The sequence below is a fragment of the Natrix helvetica genome, assembly GCF_964273705.1.
Source record: "Natrix helvetica genome assembly, chromosome: 15".
In the NCBI taxonomy this organism is placed as follows: domain Eukaryota; kingdom Metazoa; phylum Chordata; class Lepidosauria; order Squamata; family Natricidae; genus Natrix; species Natrix helvetica.
Window position 1 is genome coordinate 3,842,730 of NC_138565.1, and position 24,063 is coordinate 3,866,792.

The 24,063-nt window shown below is 46.8% G+C and overlaps 1 protein-coding gene across 1 annotated transcript in view; it reads right to left on the reverse strand.

Annotated features, from left to right (window-relative positions):
• Positions 1 to 1,693: 1,693 nt before the first annotated feature.
• NTNG2 (netrin G2) overlaps positions 1,694 to 24,063 on the reverse strand; it is a 56,196-nt gene continuing 33,826 nt past the window's right edge. The window contains exons 5-7 of the mRNA XM_081967341.1: positions 5,923 to 6,090; positions 5,059 to 5,196; positions 1,694 to 4,628 (exon numbers count right to left, since the gene is read on the reverse strand). Coding sequence (XP_081823467.1) covers positions 4,405 to 4,628; positions 5,059 to 5,196; positions 5,923 to 6,090 — 530 coding nt within the window. The 3' untranslated portion in view covers positions 1,694 to 4,404. The remainder of the gene's footprint in view (positions 4,629 to 5,058; positions 5,197 to 5,922; positions 6,091 to 24,063) is intronic.

Consider the following 24,063-nt stretch of genomic DNA (forward strand, 5'->3'; position numbering starts at 1 on the left):
TTGCCCTGTTCAATTCCGGGCCGGGGGGGGGGGGGGGGGCTTGTGGGAGAATTGCTGTAGCGGACATGGGCTCGGAAAAGCCTTTGCGCTGCAAGTAACAAAATAACTTGGTCGAGAGATTCTGCAAAATTCTCTTCACCTCCCTCGCCCGTTTTCTGATCAAAGTGCCTCTGGGTTGTTGTTGTGTGTTTTTTTTTTTGCAAAGTTATGGAAAGATTTGGGTTACCTTCTCAACTTGTCTGGGGAAGAGGGGGGGGAAGTCCCTCTCTCTGCCTGCCCCACTACTCTGTGGTAAATCTTTTATTAAAATCTTGCAATTTGGCAGTTTGCAATCTACATTTCCCCGGCCTCTTTCACCCTCAACATTTGGGGGAGGAGGGTCCCAACCAGGTTGCTTAATTCTCACTGCCACTCAACCCTGGGCATTTTCACTTGGTTTGATAAAAAAAAGTTCTTTCTGTTTATAAATATATATATATATATCCATCTATCTATATATCTATATACCCTTCTTGGTTTGATAAAAAAAGTTGTTTGTGTTTATATATACACAATATATATATAGCATATATATATATATATATTGCATATATATACACCCTTCTGTTATGAATAAGCTAAATGTAAATACATTAAAATAGACCTTTTTTTAAAGATCTTTCTCCCCTTTTCCCCTAAATAAATAATTCAGGTAGTATTTTCAAAAATACACTTGGCTTTTTCTGATTCGTGCTTTCGGGAGGGTGAGTTAAGGACTTGTGAATTAGAGTGAGAGCGAATTACGTGATATATCCCCCCCCCCAGGGCTTTGGATCAGGGCCCTGCTGCATAGAAGCAAGTGAATTAGTTAACTGTGGGCCAATTTTTCCCGAACAAAGACGCCTAATAGTTCTCGGATTACACCTAAATCCCCATTCTCTGCACAGCAAATAGAGTATCTCCTATAGATCTGGAGTCCCCAAAGTGCTCCCCCCCCCCAAAAGACCGCTGGACTTTTGTTTTTCCTTAAAGACGCTTCACTTCTCATCCAAGAAGCTTCTTCACTTCTGGCTGGCTGGAGCACCGTCAGCAACCGGACGGAATGGGCAGCTTATTTTTGGGTAAGGGCTTCTAATTAGGGGCAGGCATAAAACATTCTAGGGCTTATTTTGGGGAGAGAGGCAGTCCTCAACTTGCAACCGCTCATTTAGGCACCGTTCAAAGTTACAAAAATGACTTAGGGCCATTTGCTGGATCCCCACAGTCAGGTGATCAAAACTCAAGACGCTGGGCAAGTTGCAACTGGCATGTATTTATGACGGTTGCAGAGTCCTGGGGTCTGTGTGTGTGTGTGTGTATCACGTGATTCCCCCCCCCCCCTTTCCAACCATGTCAACGGGGAAGCGGATTTACTTAACAATCCGGTTGCCAACAACTGCAGTGGTTTACTTAACCAACAAGGCCAGAAAGTCCCATCAAATGGGACGAAACTCACTTAACCAACGTCTCGCTCAGCCACCGAAATTTGGGCCTCCACTGTGGTCGTACGTCGAGGACTACCTGTCTCTTGATAGCTTTAAATTTTAAAAAAGCCCATAATTTGGGATGGATCTGTAGACTTATGAGTCTCATTCGCTTAATTTTGAGACTAGATGACGGAACACTTATCAATGTCATATAATAATTTTCCTGTTAGAACATCAGTGTGTAGTGGTTATTGTTTTTTTTTTGCAAAGTGCTTCTCAATTCCGCAGTAGCGCCTTCTCCCGTGCAAACGGCGGTGTTGAAATCCACCTAAAAGCAAACCCCAGATCCTCTTCTAAGGCAATTTATTTACCTGTAACAAATTCTCTCAAGGCTCGGATTCGTCCCGTGTTTCCCCTCCCCTCCCCTCCCTCCCAAGCATCCTTCTATATGATGCAGAATTAGGGCACGGAGAACTGAATTTTGCATCTCTTATTCAGGCTGCGGAACTGAAAGCATCAAAGGTTGAGGGGTAGGGATTTGGGTTGTTTTTTTCCCTCAAGGACCACAACCCAGCAAATTTTGCTGGATTCCCTGTGATTTCATTTATTTATTTATGATTTTTTGCAGAGATCTGGCAACCAATTCCTGTCGTGTTTAGACCGGGCGATTCACTTCAACGTCGACCTCCCTTCGTGCCGTTACCACTTCACAGAGTTAGAGCGAGAGGGCTTAGGGATAAGGGTTAGGGTTTGTGTGCAAATTGTGCAAAATAGGGTGACGTGAATGAATTTTGGGGATTTTTTCTCACCCAAGGCTCCCAGTCTTATTACTACACTGCCTTGGTGTTATTCTACCCCTCCCCCCCCCAATCTTGCCTACTTTTAAGATATAGTGGGGCAACTTGCCTCCAGACACTGGGTGCTCTAACGCTAGAGGTTTTTAAGAAGAGATTGGACAACCCATTTGTCTGGAATGGTATAAGGTCTCTTGCTTGAATGGGGCTGGACTGGAAGATCTCCAAGATCCCTTCAAACTCCTTGTTATTCTGTATTTATAGATTTATGGAGCTGGCAGCGGATTCGGACAGTGAGGAGGTTGGGGAGGAAGATGGGCCAGTCCTGGAGTCTGGGGAAGGTTCAGAGGAGGGCTCTGTGTCGGAGGCAGAGAGGGGGCCAGAGCCGGTTGACGGTTATCAGCTGCCTTCAGAGTCAGACATCAGTGAGGCAGAAGAACAGCTGGAGCCTGTTCCCAGGTGTGCATGCACAGAGTTGCCAGACAAAGGGAACAGCTAAAGAACGGGTCGACTGGAGTAAGGCCACAGGTGGGCAATGAATGGCCCCTCCCATAGAGAATACAAGAGGAGCAAAAGGGGAGTGGAGTTTGCAGGAAACAATTCATTCGTTTCAGGAGTGTGAAGATCTGTCCGTGAATCTGAGACTCTGTGCCAAGTCTTTCCTTGCACAGCACCGCGCTTGGAAAATATTTACATGGCAGCGTTCCAAGCTAGATAAGGTCAAATTCACCTTTGAAAGACTGTTTGCTGAAGGTGAAATAAGAGGAATTCACATTCGTTTAATAAGAGGAGTTTTGCTGGGACCAGGAATCTGCTTTGTGCTTTTTGGGGAAGCCGAGATCAGAACACCCATTCTTCTCTCCATTCTTCTCTTCTAATCAGCTCGACAGTATCAGGGCATGGGGTTCAAATCCTGTCTTGATCATCCCTTGCGCATTCAAGAGTTTGTTGCCTTCCTATCGAAAGACATCCAGACTGAAAGAGTTCTCCTCTCGCAGCTAAAAAGAGGGTTGGTTCCTGGTTTAAAAACTAGGAGCACCTAACCATCATAATAAGGAAAGCGAGTCTGTTTAAAGGAAATCCCCTTTCAACAAACCCCCAATTCCATCTTTAGCATCAGGAAACGCGAAATTACTCGTCCTTGTCACAATCTTTTTGGAAGGATGCCCACCAACCAACAAGAGTTAAATCTGCAGCGCTGGAAGAGAAAAATTAATCCGAGACCTATCAGCAATTAATAAGTTGCTTTTATATAATGGATTATAACACCATAATATTTCAGGTAAAATGTTTTTTCCCCCCTAAAGGCTGCAGCAGTTCACCTGATTGGTTTTTGTTTTTCTATCTCCCCTTCCCCACTCTTCTTTAGGACATCGATAATTCCAACAAACGTAATTCTCTACCAAAAAGAAAAAAAAATTGAACGGTAATCTGTTCGGCAAAGTTTGGGAGGAATGCGGTGTATTTTTGGCGTAATAAAAACCAGTGTTGAAAGCCGAAGACTCTTAACCAAAGAAAACAAGTCCAAAAAGGAAGAAAGGAAGAGAAAGGAAAACTTAATAAATTCAGCAACTTGATTCTTTTAGGCCTCGTTATCCTTTGAGGCCTGAGCAAAAGAGGAAAAAGGCCCCATAAAGTTCTTTTCCCCCCCAATTTTGTACTTGCCAGCCTCCGTTTAACCGATTTCCTCAACATCTTCCTAAAAAAAATCGGGCTTGAAGGAAGAAGAGATTTGGAAGAGAAAGAGTAGTGCAACATAAACGCAAGATAATTGATGGCGTTTTGCCCCCAAGCCCACCCCTTTTTGGAAGCTACCCCTGTCCCGAGGAGACCTCTGGACAATTTCTCACTCGAAAAGGTAGTTGGAAAATGGCAAAACACTTTGCAATTCCCCCCACCCCCAAGTCCTGTTGAGGCATCCTTTCCTGGCTTGGTGGACCCCATAACGGATAGTATCTGTATATTCCTCCAACTTATGTCCAACCGAAGATCTGACATTCTTCAAGAACTTCTGTTGAATCCTTCAATGCTTGGCCAACAACGACCAAGAGACACCTTCTCGGCTGGATGATGGTTCTTCTGAGCTCCCAACATTTTCACGCTGTCCCAATCCTTCCTCGCTTCCGCTCGAGCCTGGGATTTTGAACACTTTCCTCCTTTGTCCTTCAGAGGTCCAAGAGTTGTTGCATGTGTAAGCTCACCGCGCTGGCCACCAAGGCCGAAAGGCTGAGATACGTCGTGGAGACCGAGTCGCACTCTGTGTCTTCCCCATCGCACTTTGTTTGTTCGCACAGGATGCCCTTTGTACCCGGCGGGCAGAGACACCGCTGGTTCTCGTAACACGTCCCTCCGTTTTGGCAAATCAAGAGTTCGTCGTCGCAGACGTTGGCTGTGGAGAGAGGGAGGCGTTGGAAGTGCTAGGAGTCGGGAGCCAGAGTGGAGAGGGAGAACTGAGTCACATGGAGTCAGGAATGAGAGACGGTTATGGATGGGTTCAAAGACAATATCTCTCAACCTTGGTGACTTTAAGATGAGTGGACTTTAAGCCCCAGAATTCCCTAGCCAGTATGTTTTACGGTATGTGGATTTCAGCTCCCAGAATTTCCCAGCCTAAAGTTTGCTTTAGGATGTATGGACTTCAACTCCACTCATCTTAAATCCTGCTGGCTGGGGAGTTCTGGGAGTTGAAGTCCACATGTCTTAAAAATCACCAAGGTCGAGAAACGCTGCCTTCGGGCCTCCTTGTTTCAAATTGGACTGGATTCAGATCCAGCAAATCAACTCCCCCATCTCCCTTCAGAAAGGGGGGACATACTTACGCAAGCAACCTTGCCTCCAGTAGTAGCCGGGCAGACAATCGTCGCATTTTGGCCCTGTCACGCCCGCATCTTTGCATTCGCAATAGCCGGTGTCGTTGCAACGGTTAGCCAGCGAGCCAACTCGGTTGCAGTTGCAATCTGGAAGAAACAAAGATTGCAGGAAAGTCAGATCTAGGCAGGGAAAATGAGGAAGTTCTCCCTAATTCTGACGGTGATGAGACTGGGGAGCAACTCTGAAAACTCTCTTCCTAAGTTTTCGATAATGTGTACTCGCCATCCTACATCACCCTTCCGTTTGAGCAGGGGCTGGACTAGAAGACCTCTGTGGTCCCTTCCAGCGCTGTTACTCTATTATTCCGAAAGCAGTCTTCCAATATTTGAGGGGCTACTACAAAGACTAGGAAGTCAACTTATTCTCCAAAGCACCAGAGGGCAAGACAAGAAACCGTGGATGGAAACTAATCAAGGTGAGAAGCAACCTGGAATGGAGGAGGACAATTAACCAATGGAATAGCTTGCTACTTGAAGTTGTGGGTACTTCATCACTGGAGGTTTTGAAGAAAAGACTGGACAGTTACTTGTCTGAAATGGTATAGGGACTCCTGCTTGAGCAGGGGGTTGGACTGGAAGACCTCCAAGGTCCCTTCCAACTCTATTCTGATTGTTTGATTGATTGATTGATTGATCATGCAACCAGAAGTCAACCATGGCTCTGGAACGTTGCCAAACAGATATGAAGCTGCCCTGGTGTTTTTATTATTATCTTTTCAAGAGGCAGCTGGGCTTTCTCTTTTTCCTTTGAAGACCTTTCGCTTCTCATCCGAGAAGGCTTCTTCCACTCTGGCGCCTTCCGCGGCTACTCACCTACACACACGTTCTCATCGTCCAGCTCCGCGGAGCTATTTCGGAAGTAGCCAAGCCGACAGTACTGACAGTGTTGTCCCCGGGTGTTATGCTTGCAACTAATGCAAGTCACCAAGTTCAGGAAATCAATGAAGCTGCACCGGTTGGAGTGTCCATAGCATTCACAGTCTGCAAAGCCGCAGGGGCGGAGGGAGGGGGGGGAGGAGAGAGAGAAAGAACATGGACTGATTCATCAGGTTGTGTGAAAGCTAGTTGAGAAATCAAACACACCTTCTGGAGCTCCTAGAACCGAGCTGTGGAGACACCCATCTATACTTTCCATTGGGTGGTTTTCTTTCACCCATAGCTTTGTTGAGAAACTCAGGAAAAGACAAAAGAAGCAAGGCAGGAGGAGAAGACACATCTGGGAGACATTTGAGGGAGCCATCAATCAGAAGGGCCACGCCTGTGTGTTTTTTTTCCTCCCCACAGTTTGCAGCTTCTCTAAAAGAAACATCCTACCAGCCTTGACCTGAGGAAGACTATGTTCAAAGACTATGCAGAGCTGTTAGGAGAGGTGAACAACGGAGGACAAGGAGTCGACTTGGGAAGCAAGGCACATGTGGATGCTGAATGGCCCCTCCCTGGCTGGGGAATAAATAGAAGGAAAGGGGAGTGACTGTTGTAGGAGACAACAGTTCGTATTTCTGAAGATTTTGCTCATTGTGTTTCGTGCCACAAAGATTGCTTGCCAGAACTTAATTTGCAGCCTTTCGGCTGGGAGCTCTCAGCCTTGCAATTATCGCAAGGAACTGATAAGGTCTGTTGCTGCTGTTAACTCTTTGCAGGACTCTTGCTTGGCCTTTTCGGTGGGTGAATGGCATTAATTCACAAGAGGTAAATAAAGAGGGTTTTTTTCGTGACAAGGAGTCTATTTCTTGCTTCTGCTAAGGCTGGGCCAGAACAGTGTCTTAAGACGATCAGTTGAAGGGATGTTAGACTCTTCTCTCCACTTGTATCGTGTCATCTTTGCATCTCCATCCCCCTCCCACGATATACGGCTGGCCAACATGAGACAGAGTGGCCTTTTGGCCGAGGTTATGAGGCTATTTTGCTTTAAAACAAGAGATTTGCCATCAAAACATTCTCAAGACAAGGTAATTATCTTAAAAGAAAATTCTTGATGTGACCTCCAGACAAAATTATTCTAAGGTTTAGGCTGAATTCTTCCCCTTAGTTGGAGGAAGAGAGAACGAACAAATGAGAATTAAACCAGGTTCCCTCAAAACTCAAATAAGACAAGATGATAAATCCTCACGTTCTTCACCCAGACTTTCAGGGAACACGTAACATGTTAAGGCAGGACATGTTAGTTTCCTACACATAAGAAACAGAGCTCCAATGAACTCCCACCATCAGACTTTATTCGTTGTCTTTTAACGACCCTGTAATCCTTGTGGGGGTGGAGTCTGGGCAATTGAATGGAACTCAGTGTTTACTGGCCAGTTGCCCTTCCTGTCGCCGATGTGGAGTTTTGTTCAGCAAGAACCCCGTCGTGCCCAGAGAGAGAAATATCTGCCACTACCTAGGATTGAACTCACAGTCTCCTGGTTGCGATAATGAAATCATCATCTTCGTTTAATGACCCCATAACCCTTGCAGGGGTGAAGTCTGGGCAACTGAGTGTTTACTGGCCGGATGCCCTTCCCTGTCGCCAATGTGGAGTTTTGTTCAGCAAGATATATTCTCATCGTGCCCAGAGAGAGAAATATCCGCCTCTACCTAGGGTCGAACTCACAGCCTCCTGGTTGTGAGGCGAGAGCTCCACCTCCAGGCCACCGCACCACCCGCCGTCAGACTTTTATGACATCAGAGAAATCAAAATAGTCAGCAAAGGAGACCGTACGGCTCCATTTTCTCTGGACACATCGCCGGTTTTTCCATTTCAACACCTTGGCTGCCCTACCTGTCCTTAAGTCTTACCTGGAAAAGTTTCAATAGGAATCCGGACCTCCGATTCCGGTTTGACCTCGATGGCTCTGGAAATCTCGGGCAAAACTTGAGAATAACGTTAAAAAAAAAAACCCACCCACCCAAAACAAATATATTTTTTCTCTCGTCCTCTTCCCCTTGTCCACAAACACAAGCTCTTGTCAAACTGGGGTTTCTCCTTTTACTGTATTTTTCAGAGTATGACACACCTTTTCCTCTCAAAAAAGAGGCTGAATACAGCATTTTTTGCCTCCCGATACCCCGCCCCCTTCACCAAACTGGCCATGCATAGCCTTTCAGGGAATTCCTGGGGGCTGGGAAAGGCAGAAATGAGCAAAAAATGGGCCGCTTTTTGCTCAATTTTACCCCCCCCCAAGCTTCCTAAAGGCTATGCATGCCTTTTTTACAATGAAAAACGGGCCCGTTTTAGCAGAAAATGGGCCATTTTTTTCTTGTTTTTGCCCCCCCTCCCCAGGAGTATTCTGCAAGCTCCCTAGAGGCTATTCATGCCTTTTGTTGGTGGGGGGGAGAACGGGCCGTTTTTTGCGAAAAACGGGCCGTTTTTGGGATGTTTGCAGAGTGCAAAAACTTACAAAAAATTTTTCCTCTTCAAAACCTTGCTGCATCTTATACTCCGAAAAATACTGTAATTATTCTTCTTTTGGAGGGGTGGGAATATCTCTTTCCTCTGCTCTTAGCTAAGAATTTTTAGAATGGCAACATTTCTGTCGCTAAGTGAAAGATTTGTTGAAGCGAGTTTTGCTCCACGTTACGACGTTTCTTGCCACAGAGAATCACCGCCGTTTGCGAAATTTGTACCACGGTCGTTAAGCGAATCCAGCTTCCCCTAGTGACTTTGCTCGTCAGAAGTTCGCCTGCGACCGTCCTAAACGCGAGACAGCTGCCAAGGGTCTGAATTTTGATCCCATGACCACGGGGATGCTGCAGTGGTCATAACTGTGGCGGAGGGGAAATAGCCATAAGTCACTTATTTCAGCGGCGTAATGGTGAACAGTCACTCAGTGAACGATTGTAAGTCAAGGACTACCTGTATGACAACCGTTGTGCTAAACGAATAGATAAAGGTTTTTCTTAAGTTGTTAAGTGAATCAGATGGTTATTAAGCAAATCCGACAGCCCCCAGGGACTTGATCAGATCACCACAAATGGTGATCGCATGACCCTGGGATGCAACCGTCGTAAATATGCGTCAGTGGCCAAACGTCTGGATTTTGATCACCGTGGGGATGCTGCAACGATCATAAGTGTGAAAGAGACACCCTGGTTGCCTAGCGTCCAGGTTTCGCTCATGTGACCATGGGGATGCCGGGAAGGTTGTAAGTGCGAGGACAGGTCCCCAGTCACTTTTTTCCAGTGCCGTTGCAACTTCGATTGGTCCCTAAATGAAAGGGTTTAAGTTGAGGACGGTCTGTACATTTGAGGGGGGGGAAGCCCGATTTTGGAGACATTCAGAAAACAGGCAATTTATGCAACGAAAGGAAGAGGTTTTGAAGATGAGATTGGACAACGCTTTGTCTGAAATGGTGTGGGGTCTCTTGCTTGAGCAAGGGGTTGGACTAGAAGACCTCCAAGGTCCCTTCCAGCCCTATGAATCTTCTAAAAGAGGTTGAGTTGGAATCTGGAAATTCCTGATAGTTAGAACAATTAATCAGTGGAACAACTTGCCTCCAGAAGTTGTGAATGCTCCAACACTGGAAGTTGTTAAGAAGATGTTGGATCGCCATTTGTCTGAAGTGGTGTAGGGTCTCCTGCCTTAAGCAGAGGGTTGGGCTAGAAGACCTCCGAGGTCCCTACCCACTCTGTGATTCTGTAACTACGCTGCTGGCACAGGGCGAGGAAAGAGACGCCAGCCAAGAGCTGGTGACCCTAGCTGCCCTCTTCTCCTGGCATTGCCTTCCTTAACATTTGCTACCTGAAGCAGTTTTTATGACTGCAGTAATTCCATTAGAGTCCGTTCTGGCACCCATCGGGCTCTTAGAAGTGCCAACTTTGGCATCTCGTGGGCAGGAGGAGCAACTGCTTAAGACACGTCCGCTCCATCCTTCCCTCTGAATTCGGCTGAACCCCAAGTGCTCCCACAATTCTTAGGATTATGACAGCTGCTCCGTGTTAATTCGTCAATCTCATTTGTATCCAACCTTCATTAGTTTTGCAAATAATTCAAGGCAAGGAACGTATTCCACCCAGCTTCCTCCTTGCTTTTCCCCCCTGCAACAACAGACCTGTGAGGTGGGTTGTGCCGAGAGGGACTGGCTGAAAGTCACCCAGCTGGCTTGTGGGTCTAGAACTCACCGTCTTCTGGTGATTGGCCCAAAATCACCCAGCCAGCTTTCATGCCTAAGACGGGACTAGAACTCACCATCTCCTGGTGATTGGCCCAAAATCACCCAGTCAACTTTCATGCCTAAGATGGGACTAGAACTCCCCATCTCCTAGTTATTGGTCCAGTCACCCAGTTGACTTTCAAGCCTAAGACGGAACTAGAACTCCCCATCTCCTAGTTATTGGCCCAGAGTCACCCAGTTGACTTTCATACCTAAGATGGGAGTAGGACTCACCATCCAGCCTGGTGCCTTCACCACTAGACCAAACTGTCTCTCTTAATGCCCCCTGGGAGGTAGAGAAAGAGGGGAGGATAATGTCATCCATTTCTCCCAAGCTTCTCCCACAACCCAGAAGGCGAGGCGCGACCTTTGCACCGCCCGATCCTTATCTCCTCAAGGTCCTTTCCTTCCTGGCCAATTTGAAAATTGAGCCCATGGAGAAGTTGGCCGGGCTGACTTTCTGGCTCCTTGTGCCCTCCCCTCTTCCCTCATCAAGCCCCATGGCAAAATTATCTAGGGTCACAAGAGGCGTCCTTCTTCTCTCACTGGTTTTTTTGTTAGTTGCGAAATCATCTCTGACCCATTGTGACCCCATGGACAACGTTCCTCCTGTCCTCTCCCATCCTCTGGAGTCCATTGAAGCTCACACCGACTGCTTTGGTGACTCCATCCAGCCACCTCCTTCTCTGCCGTCCCCTTCTTCTGCTTTTGCCCTCCATCATTCCCAGCATTCAGCTCTTCTCCAGGGAGTCCTTCCTTCTCCTTAGGTGGCCAAAGTCTTTGAGTTTCCTCTTCAGGATCTGGCCGCCTAAAGAGCAGTCAGGGTTGATCTCCTCTAGGACTGACCGGTTGGATCGCCTTGCCATCCAAGGGACTCACAGGAGTTTTCTCCAGCACCAGAGTTCAAAGGCCTCCATTCTTTGGTGCTCAGCCTTCCTTAGGGTCCAACCTTCACAACCGTACATTGCAACTGGGAAAACCACAGCCTTGGTTTTGATTGGCAGGGTGATGTCTCTGCTTTTTAGGATGCTGTCTAGATTTGCCATCGCATTCCTCCCCAGGAGCAAGCCTCTTTTCATTTCTTGGCCACTGTCCCCACCTGCGGTGATCTTGGAGCCCAAGAAAATAAAACCTCTCTCACTCTGGACTTCAAAGGGCTCGCTCACAAATCCTGTCCTGATTTCTAGTCGCCTCTTTAGATCAGAAGGAAATTGAAAACATCGGGCAGCCTGGAGGTGAATTGGGTGTCCCCCTGGCGCCTGGCATCCTTAGAACAGGTGCGTGCTGCAAGATATAATTCACACGAGAGAAGAACAGATGCCGGGCTACTTGGGCATCGCTGCGGTACACCTTGCCTGCCAATCTCTGCCTGGGTATCTTTTTTTGATCACCCTGTGATCAGGGCCTGACAGCTTTTATTCTTCCCCGAGACGACTTGCTGCCAGCGCTCCTGTTCTGAAAGCCTCTGAATGAGACAGCACATAAACCACGCGCCCCAGCTGAGCATCAGCCAGCCGGTGCTCGCCCAAAAGCGTGGGTGGAAAAACAGAATTGTGCGCTGGAAAAGGTCTCTCGCTCTCTGTCTTTCTCCCTCTCTTCCTCTCTCTTTCTCTAACTCTTTCTCTTTCTCTCTCTGTCTCTTTCTGTCTGTCTCTTTCTCTGTCTCTTTCACTCGTTCTCTCTGTCTCTTTATCTCTTTCTCTCTCTTCCACTCTCTTTCTCTTTCTCTTTCACTCTTTCTCATTCTCTTTCTCTCTGTCTCTTTCTCTTTCACTCTTTCTCTTTCTCTCTCTGTCTCTGTCTCTCTCTGTCTCTTTCTCTTTCACTCTCTTTCTCTTTCTTCTGTCTTTCTCTTTCTCTAACTCTTTCTCTCTCTCTCTGTATCTTTCTCTTTCTCTCTCTCTTTCTCTGTCTCTCTCTTTCTCTGTCTCTGTCTTTTTCTCTCACTTTCTCTTTCACTCTCTTTCTCTTTTACTCTTTTTCTCTTTGCCTCTTTCTCTGTGTCTCTTTCTCTTTCACTCTCTTTCTCTTTCCCCTTTTACTCTTTCTTTTTCTCTCTCTCTCTGTCTCTCTTTCTCTGTCTCTCTCTGTGTCTCTTTCTCTTTCACTCTTTCTTTCTCTCTCTCTGTCTTTCTCTTTCTTTCTCTCTCGCCTCTCTCCTCTCCTCTCCTCTCCTCCTCTCCTCTTCCTCTTCCTATTCTTTCTAATTCTATTCTATTCCATTCCATTCCACTTCTCAAGATCAGCCTTCTTATCACCCTGCAGGTTTCTCACCTGAGATGTTTTAGAACTTTCCCTTACAATGGCCGAAATCTTACCCGTTTCGAATGATTTCCATTGATTTAGCATTTTATTTAAAGGCAGGGAGGAGAGGAGGCAGCCATCGGCCTCTGCAGCTGGTCTTCGAAGAGCATCATTGTCTCCCCCCCCCCACATGTAGGAGACCCTGACTGCCATTATCATAACCACCCACCCATCCGCCTGCCTATCCCCGGGGGGAATTTGGGAAACCACTCCATGCAGGAGAGAAAGCTGGTTAAAAATTCAAAGTGTCGTCTAATTAGCCTTGAATGTGTCAAAACAGGATGCCAAGGTGCTCCATTACATCTGCCCTTAGATCACTCGGAGTGTGTTTGGAAATGACGCCTTGTGAAATTGCTTCTAAATAAAGCATATTTGCCTGCAATTTGAACACCTGGCTGCGTTGCAGCCATATTTCTCCTTTTTTTTCATCTTCTCTGTCACCCGTGAGTTGAAAACCTGCGATAGATTGCTTAGAACACGGCTAAATATAGAGGCGTTCCGTTTAACAAAGTTTGTTCTTAGCCTTCACTACTCCTACCAACCACTAGGGGGCATCTTTTTATAGTTCCCTGCTGCCCTCTAGTTCAGGGGTCCCCAACCTTTTGGACTTCAGGACCACTAAATTCATAATTTTAAATCCCGTGGACCACTTAGTATGACCTGTCTAATGACCGCCTGGGTGGGCGTGGCTAGGTAGTCATGTGACTGGGTGGGCGTGGCCAACTTGATGTCCCTCATGTCGAGGGGTGTCTTGTTGGCCTCTACTCGCCCCTCCCCTCCCAGCCATTTCTCGCCTGCCCGCTCGGGCTCCTTAGGGACCCAACAGGACGCAGTTGCTGGAGCTGAGCATCCACCAGGAGAAAGAGTTGGCAAAACAGCTCAAATTGGATCTGACCGAGAAGGAGGCTCAGAAGAAGCACCTCACTGAGGACTAGGAGCATGGGCTTTCCAAGCAGAGGGAAGACCTGCGGGAGTGCAAGGCCAGGTACCGGCGCCTGGAGGCTCAGCGGGCTGAGATGGTCAGCCAGTTCCAGGCCCTGATGCAGTCCCACTGGAATGAGGCCCTCTGGCTCTTCGCCACCAGCGGCTCTTCCCTCCAGCCTTCGCCCAAAGCCCCCCACCAGGAGGCTGAAGCAGACCCCAAGTGGGAATTTCTTCCCCCCTCCGACCCCCACAAAAAGACCCCAAAGGGGGAGACTCTCTGCAGCAAGACAAGCGTCCATTGCACGTATCCGTCCCAGGGGCCGTAGTTTGAGGACCCCTGATTTAGTGCAATACAAAAAACACAAATAATTTTTCTGCAGACCACCAACATTTTCTCTTGGACCCCCAGTAGTCCATGGACCACCAGCTGGTGACCCCTGTTCTACTGGACATTTGCAAGGCCAATCTGGTAGCTCTACCTGAATCCAGGTAGCCTTTGACTTACAACCTTGCGTTTCATGGCTGCTTGAAGTTACAGTGGCACTGAAGAAGTTGACTTACAACCGGTCCTCGTGCTTATGACCATTGCAGGAACCTCACATCTGGCCTGCGATTCACCCCCTCGATGCTTGCTAAGACATCTCTTAACTGAAATGTTCCCTGGAGGTTCATTCACAAACAGCTTTTTATATAAAAAAAGTTGCAGACAGCCAGGAAGTGCCACCATTAACGAAAGTGACATGGCCGAACATGTCTGCCTTGGGAGAAGGAGAGTGTTGAAAGGCAAAATACACCTATTAAATTGAGTTAACCTCAACCTATTTTTTTTTAAATTTAGCCATCCTTAAAACCAGACAAGCAAAAAAGCTGTCCCATCCTGGTTTATAAAGGTAAAGGTTCTCCTTGCACACATGTGCTAGTCGTTCCTGACTCTAGGGGGCGGTGCTCATCTCCATTTCAAATCCGAAGAGAGAGCGCTGTCTGAAGACGTTTCTGTGGTCACGTGGCTGGCATGACTCAACGCCGAAGGCGCACGGAAAGCTGTTCCCTTCCCACCAAAGGTGGTCCCTATTTTTCTCCTTGCATTTTTTTACAGGCTTTCGAACGGCTAGTTGGGACAAGTAACGGGAGCTCGCTCCGTTAGGCGGCGCTAGGGATTCGAACCGCCGAACTGCTGACCTTTCTGATCGACAAGCTCAGCGTCTTAGCCGCTGAGCCACCCTTACGGCTCAGTGCCAGTCCTTGCAATGAGGATTCATTCACTCATTCATGATTGAAAGCAGCCTGTTTTGGTGTCTACATCTTGAGAATGGAATGGGTTAATCATAAAGTTCGGATGCCCATAAAATCACCTGATCTATATACTTTGCAACTTGATAATAGGTGAAGAAGGTGGTTCCTTCCAAATGTTTAGAACCTCACATGCCAACGTTCGGAGCTTCTGGAGATCACCCAACTGGCTCTTCTTGAGCTATGACCATCCCGGAAGACAACCTGAACCTTCAGAACGATTGCAAGGGTGAAGGCCAGGGCTCTTCAAACTTAGCAGCTTGATGGACTTCAACTTCCAGAACTGCCCAGCCAGCGTGGCTGACGGAGGAATGCTGAGAGTCGAAGTCCACGAGTCTTCAAAGTTGACAAGTGTGGAGAGATGGACTTCAACACCATTTATACGGGCGCCGTGTTGATCCATATTTCCTGACGCATAAAGGCAATTTGACATTCTCCCAAGGCATTTTAAGGTCGTGTTATCGTGGAAGCCACATCTATCAGCACAACACAACACACTGCACAAAGCAAGTCAACATCTCCTAATCTACACATCGCTTGGCTTTCCTTTGTGGAAACACTGTGATGGAGAAAATACCTTCTCTACTTCTCAAAACATCCTAGCATTAGCACCATCTTTTGTGAGGTCTACCACTGCTTCTGAAGCTCCCTCTAGCCATGTCAGCTCACATCAACACACCATAGAGCAGGAAGCAAGGAAGAGTGGACACTAGCAGGTGGAAAAGGAGAAAGGAGATATTTTTGCTACCAGGCCCAGTTCCTACAGGAAGCTAAAGTTGGCCACAGCAGGTATTTCTTACCTTCTGGGTCCACATCAGTCTTGCCTGGGGTGGTGTCATCTTTCAAGGAGGTCACCCCAGGAGAAGTGGTCCTTTCTTGCAAAGACAAAATTGCAATTATGGTACAGTGACTGTGCCCCCAAACCATGTTCATGGTATTCACTCAGGACTTAAGGTCAAGATCAAAGTTCCCCTCGCACGTACGTGCTAGCCGTTCCCGACTCTAGGGGGCGGTGCTCATCTCCGTTTCAAAGCCGAAGAGCCAGCGCTGTCCGAAGACGTCTCCGTGGTCATGTGGCGAGGGGGACAAAGGGGAGGGGGCTTTTGCAGAAAACAATTCGGTCGGTCGGTCGTTAGATTCGTTTCAGGAGTGTGAAGATCTGTCCGTGAATCTCAGAGACTCTGTGCCCAGCCTTTCCTTGCACAGCACCTCATTGGGAAATTACTTACCTGGCAACTTTCCAAGCTAAATGAAGTCTGTAGTCATAAATACTCCTTTGAAAGACAGCCTTTGCTGTGAATGAGGGAATTCACATTTGTTTAATAAAAGGAATCCCTCCTTCTCCTTCTCCTTCTTCTTCTTCTCCTCCTCCTCCTCCTCCTCCTTCTCTTCCTCTTCTTCCTCCTCTTCCTTTTCTCCTCTTCCTCCTTCCTCTTCTTCCTCTTTGTCTTCCTCCTCCTCCTCCTCCTCCTCCTCCTCCTCTTTGTCTTCCTCTTCTCAACCTTCCTTCTTCTTCTTCTTCTTCTTCTTCTTCTTCTTCTTCTTCTTCTTCTTCTTCTTCTTCTTCTTCCTCTTCTTCCTCTTCTTCCTCTTCCTCTCCTCTCCTCCTCCTCTCCCCTTTTTAAAGCCATATTTTAATGAACTTGGATGAAGGGAAAACGGCAACCCACGGATATTAATGGGGCTTTCAACTAGGATAGGGAGATGGCCCAGCACAAATTGGCAAGGGCTTAATTAGAGTTACAATAAAAGAAGCTGCCCTGAAGGCATTTCGCTTTTTTTTTGCATACACACCTTCCCCAGTTCAGCTTATACAGAGCGAAAAGCCTTATTAATTCAAACGAGCCCTGAGCTGCCAAGCCAGGAATCCCACAGACATTTAGGGATGGGTTTTGCATCGCCTCCAGAGGGTGGGAAAGAGATCAGCTACCTCTCAACAGCCATAAAGGTTGAGAAATTAAAAAAGTAGAAAGCAAAGTCTGTGAAGAGTTGAAATGAAAGACGCCACTTTTTTTAAAAAAAAAGCCAAATAGGGAATAGGAGTAGCATGAATGAAGCAGAGCTACTCCTTCCCCGTTGAAAGGTATCGACTCATATCAGATGAGCCAGCAGTGTGTTGCAGCTGCCAAACAAAAAAGCCAATGCAGTCCTAGGCTGCATCAACAGAGGGATAGCATCTAGATCAGGAGAAGTGATGCACAGTATACAGTATAGGTGGTACCTTGCTCAATAGTAGTAACTGCGAGAGGGATCTTGGAGTCCTAGTGGGCAACCATTTAAATAGGAGCCAGCCGTGTGCAGCAGCTGCCAAAAAAGCCAACACAGTTCTAGGCTGCATCAACAGAGGGATAGAATCAAGATCACGTTGAAGAGTTAATACCACTTTATAAGGCCTTGGGAAGGCCACACTTGGAATACGGCATTCAGTTTTGGTCGCTACGGTGTAAAAAGGGATGCAGAGACTCTGGAAAGAGTGCAGAGAAGAGCAACAAAGAGCAACACCGCCCCGAGTCCTTTTCGGGAGAGGGGGCGGTCTAGAAATTCGAAGAAAATAAAATAAAAATAAGGATTAGGGGATTGGAGGCTAAAACATATGAAGAACAGTGGAGGTTAGAATCCTAAAAACCGAAGAGGAAAATGACCATAAAGAAATTAAATTTGCTGATATTTATGATGATTGGTTTGTTTCTGGAAATGGAAAGAGTGGAATACTGAAAGAGGAATTAAATGGAGGGGAAATCTACCCCAGATGGCAAGATACAGAAGAAGAAGAAACAAAAAAATTTATGGATTTAAAGAGAGAAATTTCATTAGCAACATCATTGATAACACTACTGACAATTAAAAATAAGCTGATTAAGGAAACAGAAGGCAGTGATGCTAGGAACGATGGAAGAAATGAGAAGAGGAGGAGGAGGAGGAGGAGGAGAAGAAGAAGAAGAAGAAGAAGAAGAAGAAGAAGAAGAAGAAGAAGAAGAAGAAGAAGAAGAAGAAGAAGAAGAAGAAGAAGAAAACTAGAAGCTTGGTAGAAGGAAGGAAGGAGAAGAAGAGGACAACCAAAGTAGAGAAGTTACGCTGGAAGAAGATGTGAAGGACCAGTGAGGGACAGATCATCCTGATGAAAATCTATGGCTGTGATTACTGAGACTCAATATCAACTTGATGGCACATAATCTATCAAAACTAATTTGCATGCAATATCGAAGCCAATTCCTGCAACTTAATGGGTCTTGCACGATGTAACTCCTTTAGCTGGTAGATAAATCAATTCCACTTCAGATGATTAATGGGCAGGGACCGTTTTTTTCGTAACCACCGAAGTTTGAGGTGTGATTGGTTGAAAAACAGAGCTAAGGATTAATTTTATCGATTGAGCTGCAATTTATGTGTTCGCTTTTATTATTCCGCCTTCTTTCTGAAGCTTTGGAAAACAGCTGGTAGCCTGTTCTAGCGCAGGTTATTTCAGAAAAGGGCGTCTCTAGGGGAAAGAGATTTTATAAATACCACATTCGACCAACTTTATGCTTCTTCTTTTTTCCTTCTTCTTCCTCCTTTTCTTCTCTCCCTTTTTTTGAATAATCAGAATGCTATGGCTCAAGTTGGATGGACATTCTCTGCCCCTCCCCACTATTACTCAGAAGAATTATAGTAGGGAAGACTTCTCCCATCTATTGGGAAATTAGTGAGCAGGTAATGGGCATGCTCTCAAAATGGCTTCCATTTTTGACCTTGGCCAATGACAAGGCTTCCAGTTATCAAAAGGCCCACCGATCGTGATCCACTCATTGTCTCCACTCACAAACCTTTCTGCAAAAGGAAGCTTCCATTTCTATGGTCTTGGGTTGGTGCTGAGGTTACCAAACATCAGAAAACAGCCAAGCTCAGAGATACTGTATATAAAGAGGGAGCAAGTCACGTTCCTAGCACTGATGATGTCACCTAGTTGGGTCAGGAAACGTCGGCAAGAAAATGACCAAGCTCAAAGAGCACTAAAGACCATACGGTTGAACCCCGAGATACAAATATTCTCTTTTATTGATATGTCTCCCCCCCAGTATATCTATCCGTCTATCTCTATTGTATATCTTTCTCAATCTCTCTCCCTCTCATCTATCTATCCATCCATCCATCCATCCATCTATCCATCCTCCTTTCTTCCACTGCTAATAACTCCTAACTCATTCTTGGAGAATAGTGTACCTTCTACTCAGCAGGAAAGAGTAAGGACCATCCATCCATCCATCCATCCATCCATCCATCCATCCATCCATCCATATGTATTTTCTCTATAATCTATCTGTAATCCATCCATCCATGCATATCTATCTATCTATCTATCTATCTATCTATCTATCTATCTATCTATCTATCTATCATCTATCTATCTATCTATCTATCTATCTATCTATCTATCTATCTATCATCTATCTATCTATCATCTATCTATCATCATCTATCTATCTCCATCCTCTTTTCTTCCACCGCTAATACAGCCCTTCTTGGAGAACCATGCACCTGCTCCCCAGCGGGGACGGGTGGAGGGGGCGTTATTAATGGGTTATGCACACGGTTGATCTCCCCTTCATTAATTAGCTGGGCCAGGGCACAAGCTCTCCCGTTGATAAATGGGAAGCCTTGCCCCAGCCAACAGCCCAATTTTTTAAAAATCCAGCCCTCCCCATCGATCCCCCTACGAGGAGGGGAGAGACTAGCAAGCCATGGGAAGGGGAGGGAAGGGGTGTCGGCATCTTCCCACCTTACCTCTCTCACCGACACGACGTGGGTCAACCTGTGCAGCAGGAAGCCAAAGCTGGCAAAGGAAGCTCAGAGCTAGGCTACATCTACTCGTCTAGGGACGGGAGTCTCAAACTACGCTCAGCACCCACCTGGTTGCTGCGTTGTAACGAGGGGAGCGGTGGGCACCCGAGAGGATTCCGTGGTGTAGGTGGCGCTAATCGTGGTTTGGGAAATGCTAGTTGTAAGGACGATAATTGGACGGCTATTTACCGGCTTGGGCGGCTCCTTTGCTATCAGAGAGAGAAATAAAGATGGCAGAAGGGGGGGAAAAATAAATAAACAATCAGAACGTCAATCCCGTAAGACAGATGGAAGTAGGTTCTGCAGCCTTGGGAAATGAATCAACTAATCTTGTCTACTCATCTACTACAGGTAGTCCTCCTCCACTTAGGACCCTTTGTTTAGGGCCCGTCTGAAGTTACGACGGCACGGGAAAAAAGTGACTTAGAGGGGTCGTTTTTCTCCACACTTAGGATCGCTGTAGCCTCCCCGTAGTCATGGGATCAAAATGGAGAGTCTTGGACTCGTATTTATGACGGTCGCAATGTCCCATCTGTGTGTGTGGTTTCCAAAAAGCCAAGTCAACGGGCAAGCCCAATTTGCTTCACAATCAACGATACTCACTTCACCTCTGCCGTGACTCACTTAACAACCATCGCACGGCAAGTGACAAAAGGGGGCGAAACTCACTGGACCACAGAACGTTGAGGACTACCTGAATCCTATTGGAGATTAGCAAACTGATCTACCAATCCACTCAATCGGTGTCCTTAAAAGATGCTTCTTAAAAGACACGGCTTAGTTCTTGCAAAATTAGCAAACGTACATCTCTTTACAGAATTGTCAGTAACACCCTTTAGTTGTATCACGCGAACAAGAATTTGCTTGTTGGACTATTGCTAGCTGTCTTCCAATATTTGAGGGGCTTCCACAAAGAAGAAGAGGGGAGGGGGGGGGGTCAACTTATTCTCCAAAGCACCTCAGGGTTGGACAAGAAGCCACGGATGGAAACTCATCAAGGAGAGAAGCAACTTAGAATAGTGATGGGTTTCCAATTTTTGTTACTACCTGTTCGCTCGGGTGCATGCACGCAGAAGCGTCCCAGGCGGGCGAGCGGAGGCTCCTGCCACTCCCATTACCAGTTCGCCCGATCTGGGCCAAACTGGCAGAAACGCACCTCTGACTTAGAATTAAGGAGAAATGTCCTGACGATGAGAACAATTAATCCGTTGCCTCCGGAATTTATGGCTGTTCCATCACTGGATGTTTTGAAGAAGAGATTGGACGACCAATTGCCTGGAATGGTATAGGGTCTCCTGCTTGAGCGGAGGGAGAGGGGGGGTTGGACTAGAAGACCTCCCAGGTCCCTTCCAGCTCTCTTACTCTGTTATTAGTATCGTTTAAACCCGCCATCCTGGGCCCAACGTTTGGGAAGCCAGGCTCTGCCTGTCACAAGCCAGGACAAAGGGTGAGTGATGGAGGAGTAACACCTCCTTAAAAAACCTTGGTCCAGCTGGCCCGGCTGGGAGCACCTCGTAAGGGCCCCTTCCCAGGGTTACGGGAGAAGACGGTCAACGGTTTTGGAAGGTGGAAGAGGGCTCTACGCCCCAACGGCAGATCAAGCGGCCGAGCCATCTTCTAGGACAGTGGTTCTCAACCTTCCCAATGCCGCGACCCTTTAATACCGTTCCTCATGTTGTGGTGACCCCCAACTATAAAATTGGTGTCTCGGTTCCTAAGACCATCGAAAATACCTGTTTTCCAATGGATTTAGGCGACCCCTGTGAAAGGCTCGTTCGACCCCCAAAGGGGTCCCGACCCACAGGTTGAGAACCACTGTTCTAGGAGAAGGGAAACTCCGATGACAAACCTCCACTGCCTTGTGGCTGCATCCACTCCTGGAAAAGGCTTCAGGAGTCAACCTCCAGGCAAAATCCGGAGCCGGAGTCCCGGAAGCAGTTCGTGACTGTGTACAACCATGTTTTGGTAACTCCTGCGACGCAGCTGGAACCAACTGTATCGGCTCTGCCCTTCCATTGGACTATTTCAACCACATGGAGAGGGGAGACCTGCTGCTTGGATAACAGTCTATCCTCCATATCAATCTACCCAGGCCTCGTGCTCTGGAGAGGACACTCCAGCTTTGACCTCTTCCCAGAACACAATACCATCATCTTTGGAGACTGAAGGATGACAATGGTCTGTCATTTGTCTGGAATGGCATAGGGTCTCTTGCTTAAGTAGGGAACTGGACTAGAAGACCTCCAAGGTCCCTTCCAGCTCTCTTATTCTGTTAGGATTATCTGTCATTTGTCTGCAATGGCACAGGGTCTCTTGCCTAAGCAGGGGACTGGACTAGAAGACCTCCAAGGTCCCTTCCAGCTCTCTTATTCTGTTAGGATTATCTGTCATTTGTCTGCAATGGCACAGGGTCTCTTGCCTAAGCAGGGGACTGGACTAGAAGACCTCCAAGGTCCCTTCCAGCTCTCTTATTCTGTTAGGATTATCTGTCATTTGTCTGCAATGGCACAGGGTCTCTTGCCTAAGCAGGGGACTGGACTAGAAGACCTCCAAGGTCCCTTCCAGCTCTCTTATTCTGTTAGGATTATCTGTCATTTGTCTGCAATGGCACAGGGTCTCTTGCCTAAGCAGGGGACTGGACTAGAAGACCTCCAAGGTCCCTTCCAGCTCTCTTATTCTGTTAGGATTATCTGTCATTTGTCTGCAATGGCACAGGGTCTCTTGCCTAAGCAGGGGACTGGACTAGAAGACCTCCAAGGTCCCTTCCAGCTCTCTTATTCTGTTAGGATTATCTGTCATTTGTCTGCAATGGCACAGGGTCTCTTGCCTAAGCAGGGGACTGGACTAGAAGACCTCCAAGGTCCCTTCCAGCTCTCTTATTCTGTTAGGATTATCTGTCATTTGTCTGCAATGGCATAGGGTCTCTTGCCTAAGCAGGGGACTGGACCTCTAAGGCACCCTTCCAACCCTGTTCGTCTGTTAATTGAGCTATTGGAAATCTTTGAGTCGCTTCTTTAATGTAATCCAAGAAACCCAAATTTCCCAGGCGATCTCTTTTAGCCAAAGCTCGACCTAGAAACGAAGAGCAGCCCCTAAAACGCCGCAATTGGATTCTTACTACCCGAACTGAGCCCGATCCCATCACCAACGGGAATTGGAAAACCGATCAATTGGATCTGGTTCTAAAGCGAGACAGGATGGGATTCAATCGAGTCCGATTCCTTAAAAACGTTCAGGCGCTTCTGCAAAGCAAGCTCAGGCGCCAGTCCCAATTGGGCCGAAACACTTTGGGGCGCTTTCAGTGAGCGGTGAGGAATCGAAGCCGCTTCTTCGATTTGTCCAATGAGTCTGAAAGCCCCAATAAATGAAAGTTTTGTTTGAGTCCGCTGGAACCTTCAAATGTTCTCATCGCTCCGTAACTGTCAAGCTTGTTTTTTTCTCTCGGGCTTCAATTGGGTGTATAATCTCAACCATCGTAATTTGCAAATTAATGTGGCGGTGCGAAGGATTTAATGGATCGCCTCCTTCTAGCCAGTTGGGTCTTTTTCAGCAAGACGCATTAGAAGCAAAAACAAAACTCCGGCGGAGATGTAAGGAATTCATTTCCCTGTCATTGCCTTTCCCCCAGCAATCAAATTATTTTCCACAGCCAATTAAAAAAGCCTTGTGAGTGGATAATCCTGAAGTTAACTTGGCAAAAAACTGCTGTTTCTTTTTTTTAAGGGAGCAGAGAAACACAAGAGAAACACAGGTAGCCCTCAACTTACCAACGTTCGTTTAGTGACTGGAGTTACGACGACACTGAAAAAAATAACTTATCACCATTTTCACGACCATTGCAGTATTCCTGTGGGGACGGGATCTGAATTCAGGCGCTTGGCGACTCACTCGTATTTATGATGGTTTCGCCTCACGCTTTGACCTTTCTCGCCACCGTGGGTAAGTGAACCACTACCGTTGTGAAGGGAGTCACGTGGTGAAGTGAATTTGGCTCCCCCACCGATTTTGCTGGTCAAAAAGGGGATCGCATGAGCCCAGGGGACGCTGTGACTGTCATAAATATGAGTCAGGTCCCAAGCATCTGAATTTTGATCATCAATCCCTTTTTTTCAGTGCTCTCATATCTTTGAATGGTCACTATGTTGAACTATTGTAAGTCAAGGACTACCTATATTGGCTCTCCTGCCCATTATCATGATGATAATGATTTGAGTCCAGTGGTATTGATTGGAGAATATGAACACACCAATATTTGAATGACTTAAACCTCAAACCTCTAAAGATTAAGAAGATGCAGTCAATAGAACCTGCTTTACCTATTTTTCCAATTTATGACCGTCATGCCAGGCTTCACGACAATGGTGCAGTGGCCTAGCAGTGGAGTTCTCACCTCACAATCAGGAGGTTGTGAGTTTGTTCCTAGGTAGAAGCAGATATTTCTCTCTTTGGGCACAATGGGAATGTATCTGCTGAACAAAACTCCTCACTG